The 26,989-nt window shown below is 33.1% G+C and overlaps 2 protein-coding genes across 2 annotated transcripts in view; one reads left to right on the forward strand and one right to left on the reverse strand.

The window, feature by feature from the left end:
* Window positions 1–2,229: 2,229 nt before the first annotated feature.
* Window positions 2,230–5,416, reverse strand: LOC129226889 (spermine oxidase-like; the record flags this gene model as incomplete). Its single annotated transcript, XM_054861518.1, has 2 exons — window positions 2,230–3,284; window positions 5,218–5,416. Coding segments are annotated over 2 exons (1,254 nt in total), but the record flags the coding sequence as incomplete, so codon positions are not given.
* Window positions 5,417–5,973: 557 nt separating this feature from the next.
* The window catches only part of LOC129226128 (coiled-coil domain-containing protein 149-like), a 33,552-nt gene continuing 12,536 nt past the window's right edge, over window positions 5,974–26,989 (forward strand). Inside the window, exons 1-7 of the mRNA XM_054860726.1 lie at window positions 5,974–6,238; window positions 12,101–12,259; window positions 15,980–16,036; window positions 21,628–21,732; window positions 23,785–23,907; window positions 26,542–26,714; window positions 26,797–26,869. Of these exons, the coding sequence (XP_054716701.1) occupies window positions 6,185–6,238; window positions 12,101–12,259; window positions 15,980–16,036; window positions 21,628–21,732; window positions 23,785–23,907; window positions 26,542–26,714; window positions 26,797–26,869 (744 nt within the window). The 5' untranslated portion in view covers window positions 5,974–6,184. The remainder of the gene's footprint in view (window positions 6,239–12,100; window positions 12,260–15,979; window positions 16,037–21,627; window positions 21,733–23,784; window positions 23,908–26,541; window positions 26,715–26,796; window positions 26,870–26,989) is intronic.

The raw sequence follows: 26,989 nt of genomic DNA on the forward strand, positions 1-26,989 counted from the left end.
GTATTTAATTATACAGTTGGCTCTCTGTTTAACAACTTTCAACAGACCACAAAAAATCGTCCTTAAATAGAATGCTTTTAACACTATAGTTGACCATCTGGGACCGTGAAAAGTTGTCTTTAAATAGAGAACGTCGTTAAACAGAGAGCCAACTGTATGTTTAAACGTCATTGAATACCAAGCATACATATCTTTTCAAAGACCAGGGAGGCTTCCTGATACCCTTAAATGACAGGCCGGTAATATGCCTAGAAGTACGTCATACAATTGAAAATATATGTTTGTGCTAACTATTTTGCTTTCATTGAACGAGGTAAAAAATACTACAGTAAAACCTCTTCTAACGGACACCCCTTTTATGCGGACAATTTTTAATTTTCCAATTCCAAAGCAAATAACATTATTAAACCCCTGTCCTGCGGACTCCCCCCCCCTTATTGTTTTCAAAAAAAAAAAAATTGTCCCATTAGTGTCTGCATTAGAAGGGTTTTACGGTATACAGTAGTTGACTTTTGACTATCTAAAACTCTAAATTTTGATAACTTCATCCTAATGCTGTGTTTTTCGTAGCAACTCTATATAGTATATCGCCGCCTCAGAGCAACAGTAAGAGATATCTTAGTGTTATTTCTGGGATTAGATATCTTACTATTGCTCTGAGGCGACGATATATAAACTCGAAGGAAGATGGGTAAGGGGGAGTTGCAGAAAGTTTTTGCCTCAGGGCAGAAAAATTAAAGATCCTGCACTTTTCGAAACATCAGCCCACCTCTTAGCAATGTGCTTTAGGTTTTATCATCCAGGGGGAGGGGTCACATATTGGAATCAATCTCCAAAAACCTCAGCTCCAATTAGAAATACAGGTTTCCCAGGGGCCAATCCAGGATATCTTTCTCGCTACCTATTTTTGTGAAAGTATTGCATCATTCTATTTTTGTGAAAGTTTTTTTTTTTTTATCAGCATTGCTTTTGTGAACTTTTAGAGGCATCCTATTTTTGTAAAAGAGAAGTAGAACAAGTGAAATTTTAGTTCGAGAAGTGTAAATGTCATCTAGTATTATTTTTAACAGGTTCCGTTTTTTTGGGGGGGGGGGGAGCTAAAAACCTAAGAAGTACCAAAAATACCATCGTAATTTCAGCTTAATGGGCTATGTACTATGCACAATATTGGAAATTATGAGAAAAACAGTTCCCCAAAACATGTTAAAAGATTGCGATAATATTGCATAAATACACTTTGGCGAGAAACAGCTAAAAAGTAGTTAAAATACCAGAAAAAGGTTGCTATTTAAGCGATTGTTCATATAAACCTGCTTAGAATTTTAAGTTATAAGAAAATTTTGTTTTAAACAAAGAAACAAATTTTATATTTAAAAATGCGAATTTTTGTGAAATTTTCGATGTTTTTGTGAAGCTACCTGATTTTATTACTTGATTTTTGTGAAAGTACCTATTTCAAAACAAGATTTTTGTGAAGGTACCGAAAAACGGTAGCAAAATCAGCCTGTATTGGGCCCTGTTTCCCCAAAAATTTTACAACAGAAAACTTTCCTAGTCTCTAAACTAAGAAGATTTCTTAAAATGAAACTCTCGTATACTAGAAACTTTAAGCAAAAGCTGCAAATATGAGGAATGTTTTTAAAGCAAGTACCGTTTTGAAGTAAAAAAAAAAAGTGTCGTACAGGTTTTTGTACACTTAACAATAACACAAAAGCTGAATGCTTATAAATTTTATATAGAAAATGTTATTAATATCAGCATGATAAAGGTATAAAGGTAACAAAAATGTTTCTTTTCATGTTGGTTTGAGGCAAGGGTTTGAGAGACTGGTTGGCACTAAGTCCGATGTGACATAAGTTGGGCCTGATATCTTGTTTTACAGAACAATTATTAGACACTCTGACTTTTTGAAACCTGCATATTCATCAGTGTGACATATAAACACAAATACATTACTGCGTTAACATTCTGAATTAAATGCACTTTTGAACAGGGTACTATACAGAAGCTACCTGCTGTTGGATTTGAGAGTTGCCCGCAGTCTGTTAAAAAAAAACTTATATATAACTAAATAAAGAAAAAAAATACTTAAGAAACCACTTTAAATTGTTTTCATACATATACAAAATCTAAAACAACTATAAATGCATAATTTAAATCCCAAAACATCATATAAAAAAGCTTTACAAAATAAAATATTGAAAAAAATGGTCAGATATACATTAAAGCTTACCATACAACTTTACATGGTCTTGGTATGTATGGATCATTAAGGAACTTCCTTAAAATGTCTGTACAGGTATTAGCTATTTGTTCTTCAGAAAGGGTTTCTATGAATTCAGCTTCATGGCCAGACACCCAAGCTAAGAGAACGTTTTCAGAATATCTACTAAAGGAATAAATTTTGCGGAACCATATTTTACTGATATCGCGTTCTTCAGTCCTTTTCCATAATGTGATAACTTCAGTAATTTCCGCATTTAAAAATGGTCTATCATATTCTAAATATATTTTATTCACTGCACCAAAACTTAAATTATTAATGCATTCTAATTTATACTCTGGCAAGCTGGGATCAAACATATCTTTAGCTTTTGCTTTTAATACACCTAATGGAAGAGTAATGATCACATGATTTGTTAACCATTTTGAGCCATCTTCACATTCAATACTAATTCGTTTACTTTTGTTTCCAGATGTCTTTTCATCGTCCTTTGCTGGATCTTCAGGTTTCATTTTCCATCTGATATGTTTCACTTCAGATTGTAACCTAATGCTTTCTTGAGGTAAAATATCAGCTAAGAAATTAATTACTAAATGAAAACCACCAGGAATATTAATATTACCACCTGGTAACTCTGTATAGCTCCCAAAATCACTAAGTCCAGTTTCTTCCATGGAATGACAACCTGTTATACAGGTTTCTCTGTTTAGAAGATGGTCGAACACCATTCTGCGTACGCAAGCATCATCATCTTGGTACTGTTGCAAATAAGCAGAAATATCCAGCTCTAAATGTTTTCCAACACTATCAACATTAGGTGGAGTGTGTAAATGAAGCAAAAAATATTCTTCACACCTTTTGCTAAACCAAAAATATGCATTGTATACCTCTTCAATTACTGATATAGGTACTCTTTTTCCATCTTCTGTAGTGGCTACAATTGTATGAGGTTCTTGCTCATTTGTAAGATTAATCAAACCATTTGATACTGCTAGTTCATATACTGGATTCCCCAGAACACCATGAATCCAAGAAGCACCTAGGTCAACACAATCATTTCCTTAAAGGGAGAAAGAGAAGATAGGTTTATGAAGCAGAAATATAAACAAAAGCACTTAAATTATGATTTAATGATATTAATGTAACTTTCAAAATGCTCTCAACACAGTAAAATTTGCGCACAAAAATTGTGCTTTGTTCAAAAAATAGATGGAGGTGGAAACTTTCAGACGGATCATCTTCTACTTAAAGAGCTGCGTCACGTTTACTAGTCTCCCTTTTCTTTGACAAACGCCGATTTCAATGTTTCAAAATAAAAGTTTAATTTCTGCGGAACTTACACCCCGATATGATTTGTTGTGGTATCATTTGAAAGCTAGTAGGATACCTCAGTGTTTGGTAGATTTGACTGATTGTAGTTCTAATGATAGTTTTTGAAAATGCTGTTTGAAAATTTTAGTGCAACTTTGAGTACTTTGCATGTTTTGAAGCTTGTGGCTCGCTGAAAAATCAGACTATCTTGATGAAAAGAGGGTCATTTTATAGGATTCTGTATACTCAATTTTAACTTAACTTATTTTATTATTACTTTATTAAACTTATTTTGCGTGTAGGTTTTTCATGAATTTTAGAAATCAGTCTTTTTCTCAGAAATTTGTTTTTTGGCTAACTTTCCTTTCATATCTACCACTACTCCGTTATGGTTACAAATTGGACGAGATAATGGGTGGTTCTACAATCAACTTGGGCTCTTCTATCACCCTCTTTTGTTTAGAAGATGAGGTCAAATTACTCTGTATACTCATATACACAGGGCCAACAAGAAGCCACGTCAGCCAAGTCTGAAACCATAGGCCTGGTTCAGAATCAGAAAAGTTTAAATTTGGCAAGTTTTATGGGAGGATAGGACCAAATGGACAAAGGGCTCGCCTTTGCTCTTGGCAGCCCTGCCTATACCATTTTTTTCAGTCATAGGCGGCTGGTGCACAAAAAAAATAGAGGATCAAAAGAAGAGTGTGGAATTAGGGGTAATGGTACATGAAGCTGTAAAGACTTTGTTGCAACTAATGGTGGGAAGTTGTGGTAGTTTGAGAACGTCTGGAGCGAACAACCAAATCTGTCATTTGTAATAGACTTTTTTTTTTTGAATTGATTTTTTTTTCTTAGTATATAACTTTCAAGTGAATGAAAGCGTGAAAATTTTTTGTTGTCAGAACACATTAATCTTAAAGATGAAATAATATCCAATTAGCATAGCTATCACTTAATTATACAGCTTAGTAAATGCGGTTAATTTTCAGGGGCACCCACCTAGGGGGAGGAGGTTATGGCGCAGACTGTGCCATCGAAATTTTTCGGGGGTTGTTTCGAGGGGTATTTTTTTTATTTTTAGTTGGGGAGCCTCTTGCTATTGGAGGGGGGTATTTGCAGTATGTTGCACCCTTGCTTTTAGGGGGGGGGGTTACACCCCAACAGTTATTGATACCTTTATTTAAACTGGTAATTTTAATGTTTTAGCATCAGTTTAAAAGATAATTTGTTGTTCAGTTACTTTTTTTGATAATTTACAAAAAAAGTGGTGACTGGAAAAAAATGAGTGATTATTAATAAATTTGCTTAGCTACTCGCTACTAGCGACCAAAAAAAGGGTTCTGATTTTCACCTCTCCGTTTCAATGATACTAGAAAGAAATGAAAAGGGGCGAGTAGATAAAGTATCAACGTATCTACCTGTTCGAAAACTAAGATAAAAACATAGCAACGTAATGAATTACATCATAGCATAGTTCTTCCATACCATATGAAATTCCAGCAAGACATAAACAACTCGATTAAAAAAAGAAAAAACTATTTTGCGAGTCTAGGGAAGAGGTTGTTGACACATATATCAAAAGCAAAATGTCTGATCTAAATTAAACTAAATAGTATTTTATTATTTTTCAAAGGAAATATTAATAAATATATGATGTTAAAGTTACACAAAATTTTGAATACCCATAGGAATGGAGATAATGCGCCCCCCAAGTCTGTTTCTTGCTTCCAATAACTTGAAATCTGTTTCACCGTTTTTCACGAGATGATGAGCTGCAGATATGCCAGCAATTCCACCTCCAATTATAATCACTTTGTACGAAATTTTACTTGAATCAGCAGTATCGGTTTCAGATTCTTCTGCTGCACCTGCCATCATAACAAACAACAATTTAAATCAGAGCTACGTTTAGTTGTTTTCAAGTACAATGAAAAAGGGAATATAATTTCAAAAAGTTTACTTTAATGTAAGTTAGTACATTTTCCCAAATTACAAAAGAAATTAAATTTTTTAATTTGCACGTTGCAGAATTTTGTAGATTACTTTGCTTGCTTTTGACGAACTCAACCGGTAGCGGGCAGCGAACACGATTGATCACGTGATGGCTGATGACATCATTATTTGTCATGTGATACCGACCGGTGAGCTACCGGTTGCTCATCGAACACAACCTTTTATTGACAAACATAGGTTGCGTTCGACGAGCACGAACGAGAGCGACCGGTTGGTTAATCTCGTGACAGCAAATGATCACGTGCTCCAATCAACCAATCAACAGCTGAATATGGTAACCGATGAGTTTGTAATCGGTTACTTATCGGTAGACCGGTGAGATTCGTCGAACGCTACCATAAAAGTTCTAGAAGTGAAACCGCTAAACTCCACTTCCGCGACAGCTGTTTAGGTTTTGTTATGTCGTCGGCTTTTACGAAATGTGTAAAAATAGTTTTAAAATGTGTTGAAAAAACCATATTAAGTGTTTGAGAGTTAATTTATGTTCTGAAAAGAAAAATTTTGAAATGGAGGAACATATTTTTATCACTTTTAAAGTGTTTTTCGAAGTTTAAAAGGGAAGAAATCTAATGACGATTGTATGTTTGTAGAGGTTTCTACTGTATTTGTAGTTTGTTGTTCCACTCTGTCTATGGTATGGCTTTGAAATTTCAAAAGTTGGAAGAAGATTATCTTTCTTTACTTTCAGAGGTGAAAAAAATTAATTTTCTAAACTTTTTTTTTATCTATCCAGTCGGAAAAGCCACATGAGTTAAATATTTGTGGCTGCTTGCCTGCTATCCGCTCCACAGTGGCGTAGCCAAGGAGAGGGTCTATACAGTTGATGACTTGCTTACTCAGCTCGAAATGAGTAAGCAAGTCAAAAAATTTCATATTTTACTATTTGTACAAACAAGAAAACTTGAATAACCACATACAAATTTCATTGGACCCCCTTTGAAATGAAATCCTTGTCCCTTTGGCAGAATTTTATTTTACTTTCTGCTACAAATTTTCTGGACCCAATTTCTTTCTGCAAAAATGCTCCGTGAACTGAAAAATGAACAGATGGACAAACTTAAGTGCAATTGATTTCAAAAAAGAAAAAATTATTTATTAACAAATATAGCATAACTTCTTGTTTAATTAAATTCATTTATACAAAAACCAAAAGCATTAAAACCCAATATCAGGGCTTCCAACAGATTTTCGCTACAGAAAAAAAGGGACCTTGAGCTAAATCTATGTGGTTAAAAATATTAACAACAGCAATTGGTAAGTGGAGAAATAAATTATATCTAACCAAAAGTGAGGTAAATTATTTCTTTTTAATCTTAGCACTTATCAATAATTCTTAATACCAGAAAATTACAGATGCAACATCTATTCATTATTCCAAGAAATAAGATTCCGTCCAAAGAAAAAATAATTTTTAATTAAAATATGCATTACAGCTTGGGGGAAGGGGACCCTTTCCCCCTAAAAAAACTAAAACATGCATGTGATTTGAAAAAAAAAAAAATAATAAGGATCACTCTTCCTCCTCTCATTAAAAAGAAAAAAAACTAAATTAAAATTTAAGCATTGCATAATTATAACTAAGTATCCACCTCCTCCCAAAAGGAAAATGAATTTAATTAAAACATGCATTACAGTTTGAGAAAAAAAAGAAAAGAAAAAACCTAAAACATGCCTGTGATTTGGAGGAAAAAACAAATAAAGGTCACCCTCCCATAAAAAAAAATTAATAATTATATGTAATATACAATATTATATAACAAAGTATTCCCCTCCCCCCGAAAGGAAAATGAATTTAATTAAAATACACATTTTAGCTAGAAAAAATTGAAAATGTAACCCCCCGAAGAAAATAGGATTTTATTAAAATGCTCATTATACATTTTAAGCAAAAAAGAAATCGCTCCCTACCCTCTCCCTCACATGAAAAAAAAAATAAATCAAATACTCATTGCAACTGGAGCAGAACAAAAGTTCCCTTTCCATACGAAGAAAAAAAGAATTTAATTAGAATATATGCATTTAGGAGAAAATCTATAGTTCCTTCAAATAAACTTTTCACTCATATAACCATCCCTATCTCAATAACAATCGGTCAGCCCAAAATACTACACAATTTATCAAGTATTCCATCTGTTGCTGCAACCTACGATACAGCAAATATGCCATTTTTTAAGGGCTTAAATTAATTTTTCAACAGAGGTGAAAAAAAGCTCGAAAGTAAGTCAGTACAAGTCTTACACACAAACATGTGCATTGCGAAGCAAATGCAAAGCCACTGTTCCATGATCAACAGAAGGTTGCTTCAAAATCAGGGCTGCGGAGCCGGAAGGAAAATGGCCGACCCCGACTCCGACTCCTGGATTTTGAAGCGCCCGACTCCGACTTCCGATTTTTTAAAATTTTTTTTAATTGTATTTTTTTCAACTCCCTCTCTCCCTTCAGGGGAAGGGGGAAAACCTCTAAATAGAGATTGAAGTATTAATTCTTTTTTATGAAAATTTCGCATTTTGTTTTTTATTGTAAACCCAAGACACATACAACGTCAAAAATTCAATTTAAAAATCAATTTTTCCAATAGTTACGAGTTAAAAAGAGAGATGACTTAAAAATCCCTTTTAAAAAATTTGGAAAGGATTATCTGTAATTTGCCCTCCTTTAATGTTTAACAAATAGACATTGATCAAATCGTGTGCTTTCAATTTTTGAAAGCTGTAACTTGAGGGAGAAAAAAGCTTTTTTTCTAAATCCAAGTTCTTGAGAGGGGGTGGTTGGCCTCGGGTGACACCCATCTGGTAGATGGCACCCAAAGTTAATTTCAGAGTATATAAAAAATATAAATATTTTAATTCTGAAAATTTTCGCGAATATATTTTAAATTATATTTCATCAATAAAATTGCAAAGAAAATAGGGCACATATACGTCAGAAGCAGGGCCGTGGAGTCGGAGTCGGACTGATTTTGGGGTAAAGGAGTCGGAGTTGTTAGAAAGCATGCCGACTCCGACTCCGGGCTTCTTTTTTTCTTTCCTTTTTAGTGACTCTCCTTGCATTTTTTAAAAACTGACAACCAATTGGTTTGATTACATGTATAAGAAGATACTAATGAGAAAATAACTGCCATTATGGCAATCAGCTAGCTTGAGTGCTTATCGAACTTTCTGTAGCCGTCCCCTACTTTGCTTGCTTTTTAGTTTAACTAATAGCAATTGTCAGCTAACGGTTTTGTTGCCTAACATTTTCAAGTAATCACTTTAAAATAAAAATAGAAATATAGTGTTTTGTTCAATCTCAGTTATAAAATAGTAAAAGAAACGTAACAAAATAGTAAGTCAAAGCCCGTAGCTAAGTTTGAAATTTTCAAGAGTGATCGGCAAATTCAAAGAAGTTCTGGAGCGAAAGCACGATCCCAAAAGATCCGATGAAATAATTTAATGTTTTTTTCTTTATTAAGACTATTTCTATAAGCTTGGTTCTCATTAAAAAGTATGGAACAAAATAAGTGTAAATGATTTCTTGATTACAACAATTAATCTTAAAATCTTCATATTAAGGTTAATTCTAAAGCAGCCAATAAAATTTAAATTAAAAATTTAGCAAAGAAGAAATGTAGGTATAGTAAAAGCTATTCATACAAAATTGTATATCGTTGCATTTTGTGTAAAATTAGCTCCTGATGTATATGAGCCCTATTTTCGTTGAAATTTTATTGATGAAATATAATTTAAAATATATTCACGAAAATTTTCAGACTTAAAATATTTATATTTTTTAATAAACTCTGAAATTAACTTTGGGTGTCATCTACCAGATGGGTGTCACCTAGGCAAACCACCCCCTCTCAAGAACTTAGATTTAGAAAAAAAGCTTTTTTTCTCTCAAGTTACAGCTTTCAAAAATTGAAAGCACATAATTTGATTAATATCTATTAATTAGACATTAAAGGAGGGGGGGGGGAATTACAGGTAATCTTTTTCAATTTTTTTAAAAGGGATTTTTAAGTCATCTCATTTTTTAACTCATAAGTATTGGAAAATTTGATTTTTAAATTGAATTTCTAACGTTGTATGCGTCTTGGGTTTACAATAAAAAAACAAAATGCGAAATTTTCATAAAAAGGAATTAATATTTCAATCTCTGTTCAGAGGTTTTCCCCCTTCCCCTGAAAGGAAAGAGAGAGTTGAAAAAAATACAATTAAAAAAATTTATAAAAGCCCAGAGTTGGAGTCGGAGTCGGGATCGGAGTCGGCCATTTTCCTTCCGACTCCGCAGCCCTGGTCAGAAGCTAATTTTACACAAAATGCGGCGGTATACAAATTTTTACGAATAGCTTTTACTATAGCTATATTGGTCTTTCGCTAAATTTTTAATTTTAATTTTATTGACTGCTTTAGAATTAACCTTAATATGAAGATTTTAAGATTAACTGCAATTATTGAGTGTTGTAATCAAGAAATCATTTACACTTATTTTGTTCCATACTTTTTAGTAAGAACCAAGCTTATAGAAATAGTCTTAATAAAGAAAAAACCATTAAATTATTTCATCGGATCTTTTATATTCGTGCTTTCGTGCCAGAACTTTTTTGAATTTGCCAATCACCCTTAAACGTTTCAACCTTAGCTACGGACCTCGACTTACTAATTTGTTACGTTTCTTTTACTATTTTATAACTGAGATCGAACAAAACACTATATTTCTATTTTTATTTGAAAGTGATTACTTGAAAATGTTAGGCAACAAAACCATTTGCTGACAGTTGCTATTAGTTAAGTTAAAAAGCAGGTAAACTAGGGGACGGCTATAAAAAGTTCGGTAAGCACTCAAGCTAGCTGATTGCCATAATGGCAGTTGTTTTCTCATTAGTATCTTCTTATACATGTAATCGAACCAATTGGTAGTCAGTTTTTAAAAAATGCAAGGAGAGTCAGCGAAAGGAAAGAAAAAAAAGAAGGTCGGAGTCGGCATGTTTTCTAACAACTCCGACTCTTTGACTCCGACTCTACAGCCCTGTTCAAAATCACAGCACGTGGGGAGGAGCTCTGTTTAGAACGGGGTTTTTATCCTTGCTGTGATGTTGCAGACTACCACAGTCATCAATGCTCGGTCGATTAGGCGCTCGCCAAATTTTTTTTGTAAAATAATATCAATTATTTAGTTTTTCGCAGAAAATCAGGCCTTTCCCTTAATTTGTAGTTGAGTTACATTTTTTACCGCAAAACGGCCATCCTTGGGAACTGTTCTGCAAAATGGTTTTATTGCTGACTTTTTTTTCCTTTCCCTTTTCCCTCCCCTAGCGCAAAATCTTTCTGCACAAACTTTCTCCCATTCTGCAACAATGTCGGCGACGAGGATACTTGTTACACTACTGCTGCACCAGTAGTACAAACAATCCGAATATATCAATCATCATGGCAAGTTCACTCATACATATATATTTTTTTACTTTGCATTTTCACTTTCAAAATTGTTAACATTACAACTGCACTGTTTTTTTTTTTCAGCTTTATGTCACAATGAGAAATTTTTTATGAGGTTCACCTCTTGTAACACATACATAGATGCAAACATATATATAACAGCAAAGTTATGCAAGAATGAACGGAAGTTAAGACACCTTTCCTAACATCAATTGTCAAATGTTCAATCATTATCTTTAAATCTAAAAAATAATTTAAATCTTCAGCTGTTTTTTAGAAGTGATAAAGCTTAATTTATCTACTGCACAGTATAAGGGTACCCAACTGAAGTGGGGTGACTGTGTCTTTAAAATTTTTAGAGTGTTATCAGGGATATTTCTCTTTTTTTTTTTGGAAGAGAGACTTTCGCTCTGGGGTTTTTTCATGATATTTTGTGTGTGTGTTAAGGGAGGGGGGGGAATAAGCACGCCTGATACAATAGTAGGTACTAGAGGTAGAAGAAAACTTGAAGAATTCTTGTAAAGAGAATGGTTACCTATAAGAGGCAGCTGTTAGTAAATCAGCAGTAGTTAATCACTTTTTGATACCAAAACTTTTGATTTGCCTTCTAGAGTGCAAAACTTAGATGCTAAATATTTTGGATCACATCCAAGCTTTTCTTTTCTGACTCATCATATTGACATGAAGAAATGAATATAAAAAGTGATTTTAAAAAATGCTATCTATTTTGTATCAGAAAATATTTTTTTCTCTTTTTTATATTTTACAGATTACTAAAAATTTGCTGTAGCCAATTAGTAGCATTTCAATTAAAAAAAATACTTTGTATTTTGATTCCTTTAAAATGTCACCTTTATTGTTCATTTTGACATCTAGAAACTTATCTTAGGTGTCATCATTTCACTGAAATTAAATTTTTATTTCTAACACTGCTTGGAGAGCTTTAGCGGCTGCCATCAAAGGTGGCTTAAAAAATGTAAGGGATGCAAACGTAATATTTAGCATTGATAGCTACTGTGCAGTTGAGAAATTTCACAGTGTGAAATATTTCATATAAATTTTAATTTAAAAAATTGTGAATATGTTTCAAAAAATGTTCAACCTCTTCTGATGCTCTATATTTCTTTTATTTTAGTTTAATACTTTGAAAGTCAAGCTGGAATGTAAAACAGATTCCTTGTTGATCTTAGGACATGAATTAGAGCAATGCCAGTCCGAGAAAGATCAGTATAAACTCATGGCCGACCAACTTAGAGAAAGATATAGTGCCTTGAAACGAAGAGTTGAAGGATGGGTACAGTAAATTTTATTTATTTTAAATGTGAAATGTTTTGCAGTTTATATAAAATATAATATGCTTATGACTAACACTAAGCTGTAAAATACTGTATTGTATAATAAATATTACATTGAACAATGTAGGATACACAAAAATAATTGTGAAGGATTCAATTGCTTAAGTATATATAAAGAAAATCAAAAGTATGCATATTAGAAATACTAATGCAGTGCAGATATGTACTTTGAGGTGACAAAGAATCGATCTTTCATTAGCCACTCGGGCGGCTAGTTTTGAAGGACATCCCTAGACCTCCATTATGACATCCTTAGTGGCCATTGGTTGCTAGGAATGCTGACCATTCCTTGCAGTCCAATCTTGCTTATAAAAACTCCAGGGCCGGATTTGAAGGGGGGAAATGAAGGAGTGGAGGCCCCTAATCAGGGTTCGAAAAGATCATCATATTTTTGAAAATATCTGGTACTTTGATATATATCCGAATATTTTGATACATATGTATGTATCCGATATTTTCAACCCGTGAAAGTTAGAATATTTTGTAAAATTTTTTTATTGTGAGGGCCCCTTTGTTGTGGAGGCCCCAGGGCAGTAGCCCCACCTGCCCTCCCCTAAGTCCGGCCCTGAAAAACTCCCACACATTAATGAACCTGATGTGATGCTTTTGGCGAAGTTTCTTAAGAACCATGTCCATGCTCCCAGCATTTTGATTTGACCTACTTATCTGCACCCACTATTTGGGAAGCAGCCTTACCATTTAAACTTCAGTTGAAAAATTGATTGGTTTGCAGATGCGTGTGCACAGGGGTCACCAGGGGTACGGTGGTACCCCATTTACTCAAAAAAAAAAAAAGATGCGATTAAAAGTCCAGAGCACTATAATGTTTTGCGAACCAATTTCTACATTACAGACGGAATGCTTTCATGATTTATTTGTATGCTATGATTTTTTTTTTTTTTAAATGTTTTCATGAAACAGTGCTGCATAGAGGAAGAACTAATGTTTCATGAAATCAAGTCAGGTTCTAAATTTGAATGGGAGTTCTTTTTGACGCCCTTCAAATGAATTTTTACCCCCCTTTTTACACAAATGAAGTTCAAAACATTTTTACACTTAGTAAAAATATTAAAGAATATCATGCTTTTCATGAAAGAAAAATAATGTTCATGTAAAAATTATAGGTGCTCAGTGGCATACCTACGGAGTCTATAGTCTCCCTGGCGAACTTAAAGGATAGCATCTTTCCTCCATACCGTTTTATAGAAATTTATTATTGAGAATAACATTGGCGATTCATTATGAAACATTAGAACCTAATCGTAAGTAAAATATCCATGGAGAAGTATAGGGATCCGGATATTTCTTCATTAGAAAAGTCTCAAAACGCAGTTTCAGACTTTTTTGATAATGTTAGGTCTTGAGGAGGAAGAGATTCGGGTTTCCTCCCCTGGTCAACTTTGCAATTGAATTTCTAAAAACGTAACTGCAGATTACCTTCGACTATTTTAAACAAGGGGGGGGGGGGGGCTACAAGGGTTCTCTCCCTGTAATTTTCGAAATTATAGTTCAAGAAACATAGTTTTAGACGATTTCAGGTGATGTTTGAGAGAGGAGAGATTCAAAGTTCTCTCTGGAAACTTTTCAAATTTGGAGCTCCAGAAATGCTATTTTAGCTTACCTTTGATAATGTTATAGGAGGAGTTTCCAAAGATTCTCACTCGGAACATTTACAAAATTGAAGTCAAAATTTAAGACGATCTTGAATGAACGAGAGAGTGAGAAATGCTCCCACAGAAAATTTTTGAAATTTTCACTTTAAAACTCAGGTGTAGTCTTATGTTTTCTGGGAGGAGTTTGCTCCTTTTTAAATTTGTAATATATATTGTATCGTATTTGAATAATGTTTCAAAATATCTCCTTTCACATTTACATTAAAATGCTGCCCCTTTTTCGAAACGAGGGATTATTTGGGTGGGGGGGGGGGATCGTCTCTTACCATTCCCATTTATGTCACTACAATGTTGAAGTATTAAGCAGACCCAGAAGATGCACCATGCATGCAAAATTTTTTATTTTTGGGGGGGGGGGGGGCATTAGTGAATGTCTATTGTTTTTTTTCTAGCTCTAGCCAATTTTCAAAAAAAAATATTAAAGTAATCAACTTCAAACTGAGAATATTTTTTTGAAATAATCTTGACAAGCAACGGTCCCTCTTCCTCAGTGATGTAGCATTGGGGGGGGGGGGAGGCAAAGGGGACACTCGTCCTGGGTGGCATTTTTCTAGGGGTGGCAAATTCTGTAACACTACGTAATTTTTTTTTTTTTTTTTAAGACGGCGCTAGGCTAGGGATGGCAAATTTTGTCTCACTAAACCAACATCAAAAATGTCTTTTTTTTACTCTTCAGTTTTACGTTGTCTCAGGAAATTTTTCTCATTGAGCCATGAGCACGAAGTACTGGATACTAACATGCACGTGGACCATTTATCACTGGAACTGACATAGTAATATGAGAAAGAGATCATTCAACCTTGTTGGAGAGGATTTTAAATCACAAAGATCGACAAGCAGTTGGGGGCGCACTGGGTCTCCCAAGAAGGCGCCAACCTTAACTACCAAAAGCTGCAAAAAAAAATTCGAATGGGAACAGGTGGTTAGAGGGTGTAAAAAAAGAAAAAAAAACAAAGGTGCAGATGTTTGAAAATGCAAATAAAATTTAAAAAAAATTTGAATTTTTTACGTCTGGAATTCAAATTATGTTTTTCGCAATCAAGATTCACGAGTGTGTGCGTGTGTGTAGGCATTTGTGTGTATGGGTAGGCATGTGTGTTGTGTGCTTGTGTAGGGGATAGATGCCACCACCAAGATTGGGTCTCAGTCGCGAAGGCCAGTGTAATGTGGAGTTCGTAGAGTTGAGTTTTATGTTTAAGTTAAGCCTTGAATGAATGCAAACAATTTTGAAATTTTGTCCTCTTAATAAGGCGCAAAAAAGGGGGGAGGGGGAACGAAGGCACATGCGTTCAAGGGAGCAAAAAAAAAAAAAAAATATAAGAAGATGCATACAGTGCTGGTAAAAAAAAGTGCACCACCCTCGCATTTTCACAACAATGGGATTATATGAGAGGTTTTGGTTGGCCGGTTAACAATGAATGTATGAAATTCTGCAAAACTCATGAGATAAACATTTAACAACAGGAATCCGATAATTATTTACATAGATCAGGGCTGTTTCCTTGTTTCGATCATTGCAATTAAATGGTGTAGATACTCCTGCCTGTTTTATTAAAGAAAAGAAAAGAATTGTGTTCAATAATTTGATGTTCACACAGGTCAGGTCTTACTTTTAAGGATTTTTTTAAAAAATTCCAAAAATTTTAGTGAGAAACAATCACATATTGGCAGGCTCGGATTTGCATACCACACTGCAAGGGGGGCACACATCGTTAAAGGGCCCAAGAGCCCAAGAAATTGAAAAAAAAAAAAAAAAAACTGTCGGCAAGACTTATTAACATTGCAAATATACATTGCTGGTCTCTGGGGAGGGGCTGTACAGATTTTGTTGCAAGGGGCACAAAATTTATAGATCTTGGACTTGCATATTAACCTTGCGTATGTATGAAAGATTAATTCAAAATAACATTTTAAAATATTTCTAAACATTTTCTCCAATTTCTCTTCTGGATTTGTACTGAACTATCCTCAACTGTTTTCCCCTAGGGTCCATCTTTGTTAGGTGTCTATGATGTTGATGGTTTGAAATGTGATAGAGAAAAAGTAAGTAATTATTTATTTATATGTGATTCAAGTTATGATGATTTTTGAAATTGTATAATGGAAATAATTTTGATAATTTAAATAACTTTGAATTAAGTTTACGCTTCTCATTCTCTAAATGTTTACTTTTGCATCTTGAAATCTAAAATATATTTCATTTTAACCCATTAATTGATTTAAATTCAATAACTTAATGACCATATTATAGGTTATTTAGATGAATTTATTAAGATTATTAAAAATTACTGAAATTTAAGTATTACTTTACAGTTTGAGGGAATGGATTTGTTGTTATTTTCATAATGGCTAATTTTTTTTTTATACATTGAGAAGTATATTTTGTTTTAAGATACAGTCAATTTGCAATAACTTGAATCTAATGGGACCGATGAAAAACTTCAACTTATGGGAAGTTCGACTTACCGCTAGTTTCTGTTTTCGAAATTTTATTATTTAAAACAATCAAATATTTTATTTAATATGTACATATAACACACACAAAAAAAAGAACTTAAAAAGTTTTTTCACACAACATGTAGTTTCTTCGTAAAAAGTCCTGAAGACGAAGTTGTGTCTGATCTTGAACTTCTCCAGCCTTTCAGCACTGCCATGCAGGGCCGTCCCAAGAGGGCGGTGAGTGAGGCAATCGCCTTGGGCACTACAAAATGAGGGGGCAACACAAGGTGCCCCTCATTTCAACGGAACACGACAACATTCACACGAAATGAGGGGCGCATCAAGGCGCCCCTCATCGTATAAAACGCACCGATTGCATAAAATTAGGGGTACCCTGTGGTGAGTCCTCTTTCGTCTATTATAGATACACAGTCACAGACACACAAAATAGAGAATCATTGCAGTGATTCTCTATTTTCTCCTAGGGCACGAAATATTCCTCTCTCTATCTCCCCAACATTAGTTTGCTTTGTATCATTGAAGCAGATACAATTTCTGAGAATATAACTGTTTAGAATCAAACAAAAAACACTTCTCCTTTGTCTAGTTCTCACCAAATTTCCTCGAATTCTGCCCCTGTGTGCAGTGACGTAACCAGAAAAAGTTTTAAGGGGGCACATTGAAAAAGCAAAAAACAGGTTTTTTTTGATCTGATAGGAAAAAAGGTCAAAAGTTTGAAACTTCTAGTTTTGAAAACGCAATTTTAGCCTTAAAAAAGCTATTATAGGCCATATTTATTGACGTTAGGGAGGGAGCTTAGGAACTGTTTCCAATTGATTATTTTTTTAAATAGATTGAAATCAATTCCTTCTCCCCCTGCAAATTTTCGTAATTGAAGTTTGAAAAACGCAACTTTAGACGAACTTTGAAGATTTTATGGACAGGAGAATCTGGAGCATTTCCCAGGAAAATGGTTGAAAAATATGGTTCAAAAAATTTAAGCCATGTTTTACATTCAGGGGCAATTCCACTTAAATTTTTTTAAAGTTGTTTAAAAAACCCATTTTTTGTGATTTTAAAGAAAGGCGGCATGGGGACCTTTGCACAAATCTTCCAAAAACGCAATTCTGAGCTATTTTCGATGTTGTTGAATGTTTGTGGTCTTCTCCCTAAAACTTACAAATATTTGATGCAAAAGAATAACATCTTTGTTTATAACACATAAGAAAGTTAATATTAAGTTGGTACAAGTAAAACCACAAAAAACTCTTAAAAAAATCATTGGATGAGTCCAGATCGAAATCTAATTTTTATATAACTTCCTGCAATAAATACATTTTCTGTTTATAATCAGCAACTTATTTACTTGTGTTCTTAGTTTGATCAATATGAATAACCAATGCAATTTTAATTGTTAGTTTTTTGATCTAGTGCGATATCATTTTACTAGATAAATATTTGGATTTTTAGCATTTCCATTTTTTGAAAAATTTTTGGGGCATTAATGTTTTACACTTGAACTTCTTACATATTAATGAATCAAACAATCAGAGGGCTATGCATAGTACAAATTAAAACACAAGTAATGAACTTGTTTCTTATATAAATTATGCACTGATGTTATAGTTAACTTGATTTTTCTGTGTGTATAGGGGGGGGGGGGGTTCTTAGTGTACAGAAAGTTTTCTGAGGGGCACCAGGAAACTTTTGCCCCGGGCGCAGTCAGAGCTTCGGACGGTCCTACTGGCATGGAAATTTTCTATGTTCAGTAATATAGCAAAATTTGTTACTTTCTGACGCAGCAAAGACCCACTTATAGGAATGGCATGGTCTTGATTTCTTTACTGCTGGAGCCACTTGAATAGAGCCGATTCTACTTCAGGAAAGGTGCACATCTTCATTCTTTTCAAATTTGGAATCATGGATTCTTACTGCTTTTCAAGAATCTTTCTTTTTGATTGTTGGATTCTTTTCAATGTCATAACTAAGATTTACTTAACTTTCTAAATCTAAGGTTTTTATCTTTCGCTTATACATCTTTTATAGTAAAGACAAATCTTTCTCTCTTTCTCTCCGGAACTTATCAACAAATGATCGAATTAAAGAATGAAGGGGAAAGCGTCAGCCTTTGAATAAAGGTACAATCAGTTGAGTTGATAGCTTAAAAGCAGATTCGTAGTCCAGCAACATGTCTAAGTGTGAACAGTACAACACAAGAAAAGAAAACAAGCTATACTAATTCCCGCACATGTAACTGTAACTCCTTTATCGCACATTGGCTCAACAGGAGTTCTCCTTGCTTTAGAGGTCTAACGTGCAGGAATTGCAATTGAATGTGAAAGAATTTTTCTCTCATAGTCACTTGTTTGTTTCTTTCTTTTTTTCGGAAATGATTCTTTCGAAATAAATTTCGAGTCACCTTTGAAAAAACTTTGAGTTAAAGGAAGTTAACTTTGAGATATTGAGAATAATTAGCATGGAATTAAAGACAAAGGGATCAGGACTTGATAAAAACATCGAGTTATAGTAATATTTGTGTTATCGGACTTCGAGTTATCGCGAATTGACTGTAATTATTTACTCTTTCATCTTTAAACTAAAAATGTATTTCATTTTAACCTATTAATTTAAATTTAATAACTTATTAATGACCTTACAATAATTTATTTAAATGAACTTATTAAGATTATTAATAAGTTCTAAATTACTGAAATCTAATTATTAACATATAGTTTGAGGGAATGGATTTGTTATTTTCGTAATAGCTTAAAGCATTTTTTTTTACATTTAAAGGTATATTTTGTTTTGAGATAATTGTTTTAACTATTAAAAGGGTATTTTTGAAATAATTTGGAACCTAAGCCCAGACAGAGATAGAGACATAGTTTGTTAAAAATTAGGTTTAGTGTACAGAAAGTAGACTTGCTTAGTTTTGGGCGATCTTCTTGTTTGTTTATTTTTTTTTTGTAATATTTTATGTACATATTTAACATTTATTCTGTTTAATTTTTCTTCATCTAATTTACCGTAAAAATTGTTTGACAATATTTACAAGTAGATGGTTTGGAAAGTTGGTTCCTTTAAATATTTTGTGTTTGAGATTTATCTATACATCTATAGATGTCATGCAGGAAAAAAAAAGCAACATAGTACAAATCATTAGTGTGAACGTGCCCTTGTGAGATACATCTGATAAGCTACACAAAATTTAATATGAAAATATAAATATTACAAATAAAATATGAAACAAACAACATTGAACTCTGGGAAGCTGTTGCACTTAAATGAATGATAAAGAAATTCTTATTATAGACTTTATAGTTGTTTGAATAACTGTCATATTTTAAATTAAGATCTTAAATAGATCTGGTGGATAATTTATATGTTTTCTGTCATTACAAAGTGAGAGATTGCCACTTTTGCTATATGTAGTGTATTGTAGCAAAGCATTTTTCATTTCTTCTTCCCTTTTTTCTCAAGTACTAATATTACAGTTTCAGTTTTAAGCTCTGCTACTGGTGCTTTTGTTACTATATGTAATAGTTAGTCTAGATATTTTAACTTACTTAAATTATGAAAAATATTTTATTTTATTTTTAAACTTGTTATTTTTATGATAGTAAGCATTATTGCGGGACCTTCAATTTTTTTTACATTATGCAAATCATTTCTGGATATTTGAAGTTTATATTATACTGTGAAGTTTATGTTTGCATAGTTAGTGTAATTTGATAAATTTTGCATTACATATTCTAGTTTATGTTAATTTATATCATACAGCTATAATAGATCAGCATTCTTTCAATCAGTAATAAGCAACCCATCAAAAAATGAAGACTAAATTAAGGACATTGTTTGCAAATGTACTTGATTCGATTATTTCAGAAAGGGCGTAAGTCCAATGATTCTTGTAGGACTTACGCCCTTTCTGAAATAACTGATTCACTTGTTGGTTAACCCGTTCGGGACGGCATTCCGCAGAAGATAGCGCTCCCTCAGGACGGCAGCTGTTACGCGCGGACTGTGCACACAGGCCCGGACAATTTCTCCCGCTAAGCCTAATACGCAATTTCGGAAAGTATACGCATACATAATAATGGACGAAATGTATACTTTAAGCAGAAATGAAACCATTTTTTAATATATGATAAAATATATCAAAACTTTAAAAAAAAAAAAAATGGATGAAAATAATTGATATTTAACAATAAAAATGCAAAATATATTGTTTTTTACAATAACTAAAAGTACCAAAATGAAACAGTATATTTTCTACAAAACAGGAAAAATATTTGCGCTTAATATTATGAAGTACTTGAAGAATATTGTAACAATTAATATTTTAAAGCCGCATTTAAAATTTCAAAGCACAGATAAATGTGAATTGAGCATTTTACACTCATATGTAGTGTTACGTCTTTTATTCTGCTTTGAGCAAATTACACATCTCTGTCTAAGTTCTTTGTCTTCTTTTTCAGCGTATGATTTTTGAAAGTAACTACTATATGAAGAACTCCAACAAAAATAATTTATAGTTTCAATGTGACCCAAAAGATCCATAGATGGATCAGTCATAAATTAAGATATTTCCTCCTGGGAAAGATAACGTGTTCACCATGTGCTACCAAATGAACATAAAAGTAAAACCCCTTGCTAGAATATTTCCCCTTCAATCCCATTATAAATGGAACCGAAACTAGAAAGAGCCACTTCAAAATGAGTATACGTTTCCCTTCTCAACTGCGAGCACATGTTTATATTTTCTTTCAAGAAATCCAATAATCACAGACACTTGACAAACCCCATTCTGACGTCAGACAGAGAAATACTAATGCAGGAGAGCAATCATTTGAACGGAACATGGATGAGTCATGGATAAGTAACGGCATCTAATAGTAAACGTTTCGTTCCAAATCCAAAATGCAGAATAGTGTCGTTAGGCCGGCTGCGTACTACTTACCGTAAGGCACGGATGGGTTTTTCGTCTCTGAAGAACCACCTAGCACTGACGCAAAGACGCGTCGTTCGTCCTGAACGGGTTAAAACCTACTGAATAACATAGAAAAGGAATGCGACTTGCTGCATCAAAAGGGGAAGCTGACTTTCTTTTTAGCTACTTATGAGTTTATTTCTCTTCAGTACTTTAATTCTGCAACATTCAACTTTTTGAACTCATGTTTGTTTTATTTCTTTAGAGTCTGGCCCATTTGTTATGTGAGTTAAAAGACCAAAATAAAGCTTTGAAATTTAAAACAGAAAATTTGAAACTTCAACTAGATGATGCTTATGGAGACATCAAGGTAATCTTTCTATGTGCTATATATCCTCTAAGTATTATCTATTTTAGTGAAAAAACAGTTGTTTCCTCTGGTAAATAACCTGCATGCTTTAATTATCATTCTTAGCTAAAAAGTAACCATAGTAAGTGAGGTAGAAAGATTGTAACACCTGTCAGAGATGAACCCAAATTAACTCCAATGATCCAAAATAATCGTTGAAAATTGCTTCTTACGTCCATAAGTGTTGGAAAGAATCTATAGTTATCGTATCCATGCCAATTACACTTGGACGGTTGCATAAACTGCAGTTCCAGATCTACGAAGTAAAACCAAAGAGAAACATGAAGCAGAAATGTGCATGACTCTCCTGGAGTAAGAGAAGCCCATAAAGGGACAACAAGGTTGAAAAAATATTATATTCAGTGATGAATCTTTTTTTGAAATATCTATGAACAAAAAAGGTGTTCTGGTTTGACGTTTTAAAAGTAAAGTGTATGAGAGATCTTGTGTAAGATGTTCTCTCAAATTTGAGACATCCTTTATGGCATGTGAGTGCAAGAGGTCTGTTAGATTTGGGCCATTGCATGTATGTTATAATAAAACAATTTGTGACTTCCGCTGTTTATCAATAATTCTGCATGATACTTCATCTGAGGCACAGCAGTGACACATTCAGTTATCCATGTTATCTTTCGGCAAGATTCTACTCTGTGTCGCATCTCTAAATTGACTAGTTAAGTTTAAACCAGAAAGAGGAATTTCGGTAACAAACTGTTCAAGCAACTCTACCGATCTCAGTACGACCAAGAATTTGTGGTACCGCCATATCTAAAGAAAGCAGTTCAAGATCTAGTGCTCGCTAACAAAATTGAACTTGTTGCCACATTGAAGATGGTATGGAAACGGTGTCAGAAGCGATAAATGTAAATAAGTGGTTGAATCCGTGTGTGAAAGGATTAAAGCATTGAAGCCAGCAAAAATGACGCATTCAAGCATTGATGTTGTTTCTTTTGAAAATGTTTTTCCCTCTTTAGATGAAAATATTTTAATTTTTTGACTCAATTAAAACCCTCATCACTATAAATATTTGGTTTATTCTGTCTAATATTTTTTAATTAAGTATATTTGAACTGAAAGGTACACTTTAAGGTCTAAGAAAGGTGGCATGTTCATTTAAGTACCTAATTTGCACTTATATTTGGTTAGAGTAAACTTTTTTTAAAAAGTGAAAGGTATTCTATTATTTTGAATTTGAGTTGTAGTAATAAAAATTTAAGAAAAAAAGGTTTTCATTTATTTTACTGAAAGGTTTATATTTTATACCATCTCCATTTTATGCGAGTGGCTGCATAACTGATGAAAAGTGTTTCTGATCACAAGGAGTCAGCTGACTCTTTGACCCTCCCCTGAATCTGCCCTTGTTTCATAGTTCTATACATCTCTAAGGTCCCCCTTAAAATTCATTGTGTCAGGCTCCCAAACCTGTAAATCCGCTACTTTAGATAAGTATTGTCTGATCAAGTAATTTTCTTCTGATTAATTTTTCAACTGTTTTCCAAGTTATTTGTATTCATGCTTGTGATAATTTAAAACTCTGATATGAATGGTTTTCTTCGTTACTTTAAGAAAGTAAGATTTATTGCTTGGAAGGAAGTTGTTTAAATGTTGAGAAATATAAAAAAATATATATTTCAGATGGTAATTATACTCTGTACCAAGGCTGTGAAGTCAGACTGATTTTGAGGTAAAGGAGTTGGAGTCTTGAGTCAAACATTTAAAATTTTAAGAGTCAGAGTTGGTCATTTTCCCCCAAAGTCCACAACTCTGACAGTGCTTGCAGAGTCAGGGTTGGGGGCTGACTGATTTTGGGGTCAAGGAGTCGGAATCGAAGGTTCTAAAATTCCTATTGTCAGTCATTTTCCCTCCAACTTCGCAGCCCTGCTCTGCACTAGTTTTTGATTATTTTTTTTATAAATCTTTTTATTTATACAAATGAGATATTTTAAAACAAAATAGTTTTGCCTCACTTATTGTTTTATGTGTGCTTAATTGCTTTTTCTTTTACTCTTATAGTTACTGAGGGAAGAATTGTCTAAGCATCAAGCTGATTCTCTAAGGGAGACTTTATCTGAAAATTTTCTTTCTCTTAATGAAAAGGAAGCTTTGATAAAACAACTAGAAACTCAAAATTTAAAGGTTGCATTTATTTTTATAATTATTTTTATTTTTTTGCAAATTGTGTTGTAAATTTGTCCATGCTTTTGAACGTTTAATACACTTTAGGTTCTCTGCAGAACTTAATAAGGTTGAAAATAAAAGTTTTTAACAGTCTAAAGTTAAGGAAAAACAAACATGGATGAGTTTGAACTTGATTTTGTTGAACTGACTCATATTCATTCATGAAAACAGCAAAAGAAATACGATTTTAAATTCCCAGAAATTTGTCAAAATTTTTACATTTTATTGTTTTTCTGGGATTTAGTTTTATTTTACCCTTATTTCATTTTTTTTAGAAGAATTTCAGAGGAGAAGAATTTTGCAGCATTATGAAAAGCACATTGTACTTAGGAGCTGGGTTATGCTCAGGCAGATAAGACACTTGCTTGGGGCATCAAATTTAAAGAAATGTCTAGGGGTGGGGGAGCAAATAGGATGTAGAGTCAAAAATGAAAAGAGATAGGAGTAGGCTGTGTTATTTGGACATGCTTGGAGGCAACTTTTCAAAAGTTTCTGCCATGGCTGTAAAGCTCATCCTCATCTTTGTGTAATTGATTTTTTCCCTAATATTGTCATTTTTCATACCTGACTTTTGAAAACAATAAAATAAGGCTATAAAGATCATTTACTAAAATGAGTACTTAAATAAAAGTTAGGTACTTACTTAGTTTTTGTAAATTATGAGCATTCTTTCCTGTGATCAGTTTAGAAATTCATATTCTCAAATGATATGTTAAACATTATAAAATTTTTATTTTTTATTTTTCGTGCTTAAGGAGCGTTTTTTTTTAAAGACATTATTATTTTTTAAATGTTTCATAGAGCTATTTTAGCAGCTGTGACTTTTGGAATCGAAAATTTGGGGTGGCTATAAATTTTGAAATATACCAATAAAAGTTCTGTACCCTATTTAATAATAATGTTTAGTATTTTTTGCTCATGAAATATTGACATTAAACTAAAAACCATTAAAAACTGCAACATGAACTTCTATCATGTGAGCTAATAAAAAATGTATGCAGGAAAAATAATTTTTCAACAGATTTTAAACAAAAAATTATATTTCTGGTAAATTTTCTTTTGTTCAAAGGTTTTCTTGTTTTTCATGAGCAAGCATTCTCATCAAAAACTAGAAAGTTGTTTTGTTGAATACAAAAGTAGAGAAACTGTAAATTTGAAACCCACAAAACGCTATGCAAACTAAGGAAGAAATCAACTTGTCAGCAACTTTGCTTTTTAATTAGGGTTTCCAATCCCGATCTCGAATCCCGCGGGATCCCACATGATATTTAGCAGGATTAATCCCATGGGATTGAGAGTAACTGGGATTTCCAGTCCCGCAAAATGTTTCCACTCAAACGTTTACCAGCTTTTGCCGCTCATAAAAGGACTGTATTTACAAGCATCATCTGTTGTTTGAATCACCTTCTTTATACATCTGCACGATGAGCGAGAAAAACTCTAATATGATGAACTGTGATTTACAATTGAAGAACACAATACAAATAGAGCATATTTTTCCGAGAATAAATTGATATTCTCATTCGGGGAGGTTTCATTTTCATTCGTTTAGCAGTTGAGAAAATGCATTGTTCAATTTGAAAGGATTTCTGAAAACCATCACTAAAGTTTAAAATCCAGAAAATTATGCTTTAAACAAAATTGAAAAAGTATTACTGATTGCGAAACCCACTGGAGTAACCTGAATGAAACGTTGGAACACTTCTGTTAGCTTAAGAAGTGCACTCAAGACCTTTAACTTCAGCACCTTCTGAGATTTGGCTTTTCTTATGGATGATTTTTGTTCAAGAACTGCATATTTTGGACATAAACGATGTCAATTGGATAAGTGTTTTGCTGTATCCAATTTAACTTCGTTAAAAATACCATTGTGGCTTCGTTAACGTTTGTCATTGTATCAGTGCATTTAATAAGAAATGTATTGTGAATTTTTTGTAAGTTTATGGGAATCTTTTGCTAAATGTCCACAGTTATATAATCTCAGTAAAACCAACTGCAGTAGAGCCATAGCATGTATTTTCATCGAGTGAATTCTTTTTTGATCAAAAATCCTTTCTCATTGCTAACTAGCAACTTTTTTATGGCACACTTTTGCACACCAAATGATAATTGCAAATTGGGATCTGACTTTGTAGTGCTCTACAGTTAATGTTGCAGAATTCGGTAAGACTACTTATTCAAGTAACAAAAGCAATCATTCCTAAGAAGCACAACTTTTTCTTCAACATTAGAATTAAATTTTCAGAGGAATAAAGTCAATCCCGCGGGATTGGCTCCTCACAATCCCGAAATCCCGTGGAACTGAATTCGATGTGGGATTCGAAACCCTATTTTGAATCTTTTGCAGCACAATGGACAGTTTGAAATTTCTGTGCTTATTTGCTTACTGAGAATCGAGTTTTAGTCGTAATAATAAAATGTTTTGCTTGAAAATAAATAAAACCACTCTCTGTGTTTTAATAAAGCCAAAGATTTCATAGTTCATTATTAGTTAAAAATATATTTCAACTTATTGTAATTGATGAATATAAATTCCTTATTTTCTTATTCTTATTTAGTTGAAATATTTATGCAATTATTTTATTTATTTAGTGCAAACAATTAACACAAGATTTACAAGCTGTGTTAGATGAAAAAGAGGAATTGGTTACTGCTAGAGACCAATATCGACATAAATATGAGAGACTAAATCAACAATTAAATTATATCTTGAGAGGTGATCAGCAAACATTAATTGATATTGATGGTGTTTTATTGGAAAATAAGTAAGTACATTGTTTAAGCTATTTATCCAGCATTTTACTGAATAAGTTGAAATTTAATAACCATGAACTAATTTTACTTCAGATATCTTCAAGAAAGAATAAAACAAGTAGAAGAAGAAAAGGCTGTAATGGCATCATCCCTTGCTAAGTGCAAAGTAAGAATAATTGATAACAGTTTTTTTTTTTGGGAAAAGGGTTTAAAGAAGGGCTACTAGGCTGTAAATGGACTTTCTAATTTAGATTATGATACAAGGCTTAAAATGTTTAATATGTGT

Source organism: Uloborus diversus, chromosome 7 (assembly GCF_026930045.1).
Source record: "Uloborus diversus isolate 005 chromosome 7, Udiv.v.3.1, whole genome shotgun sequence".
Taxonomy (NCBI): Eukaryota; Metazoa; Arthropoda; class Arachnida; order Araneae; family Uloboridae; genus Uloborus; species Uloborus diversus.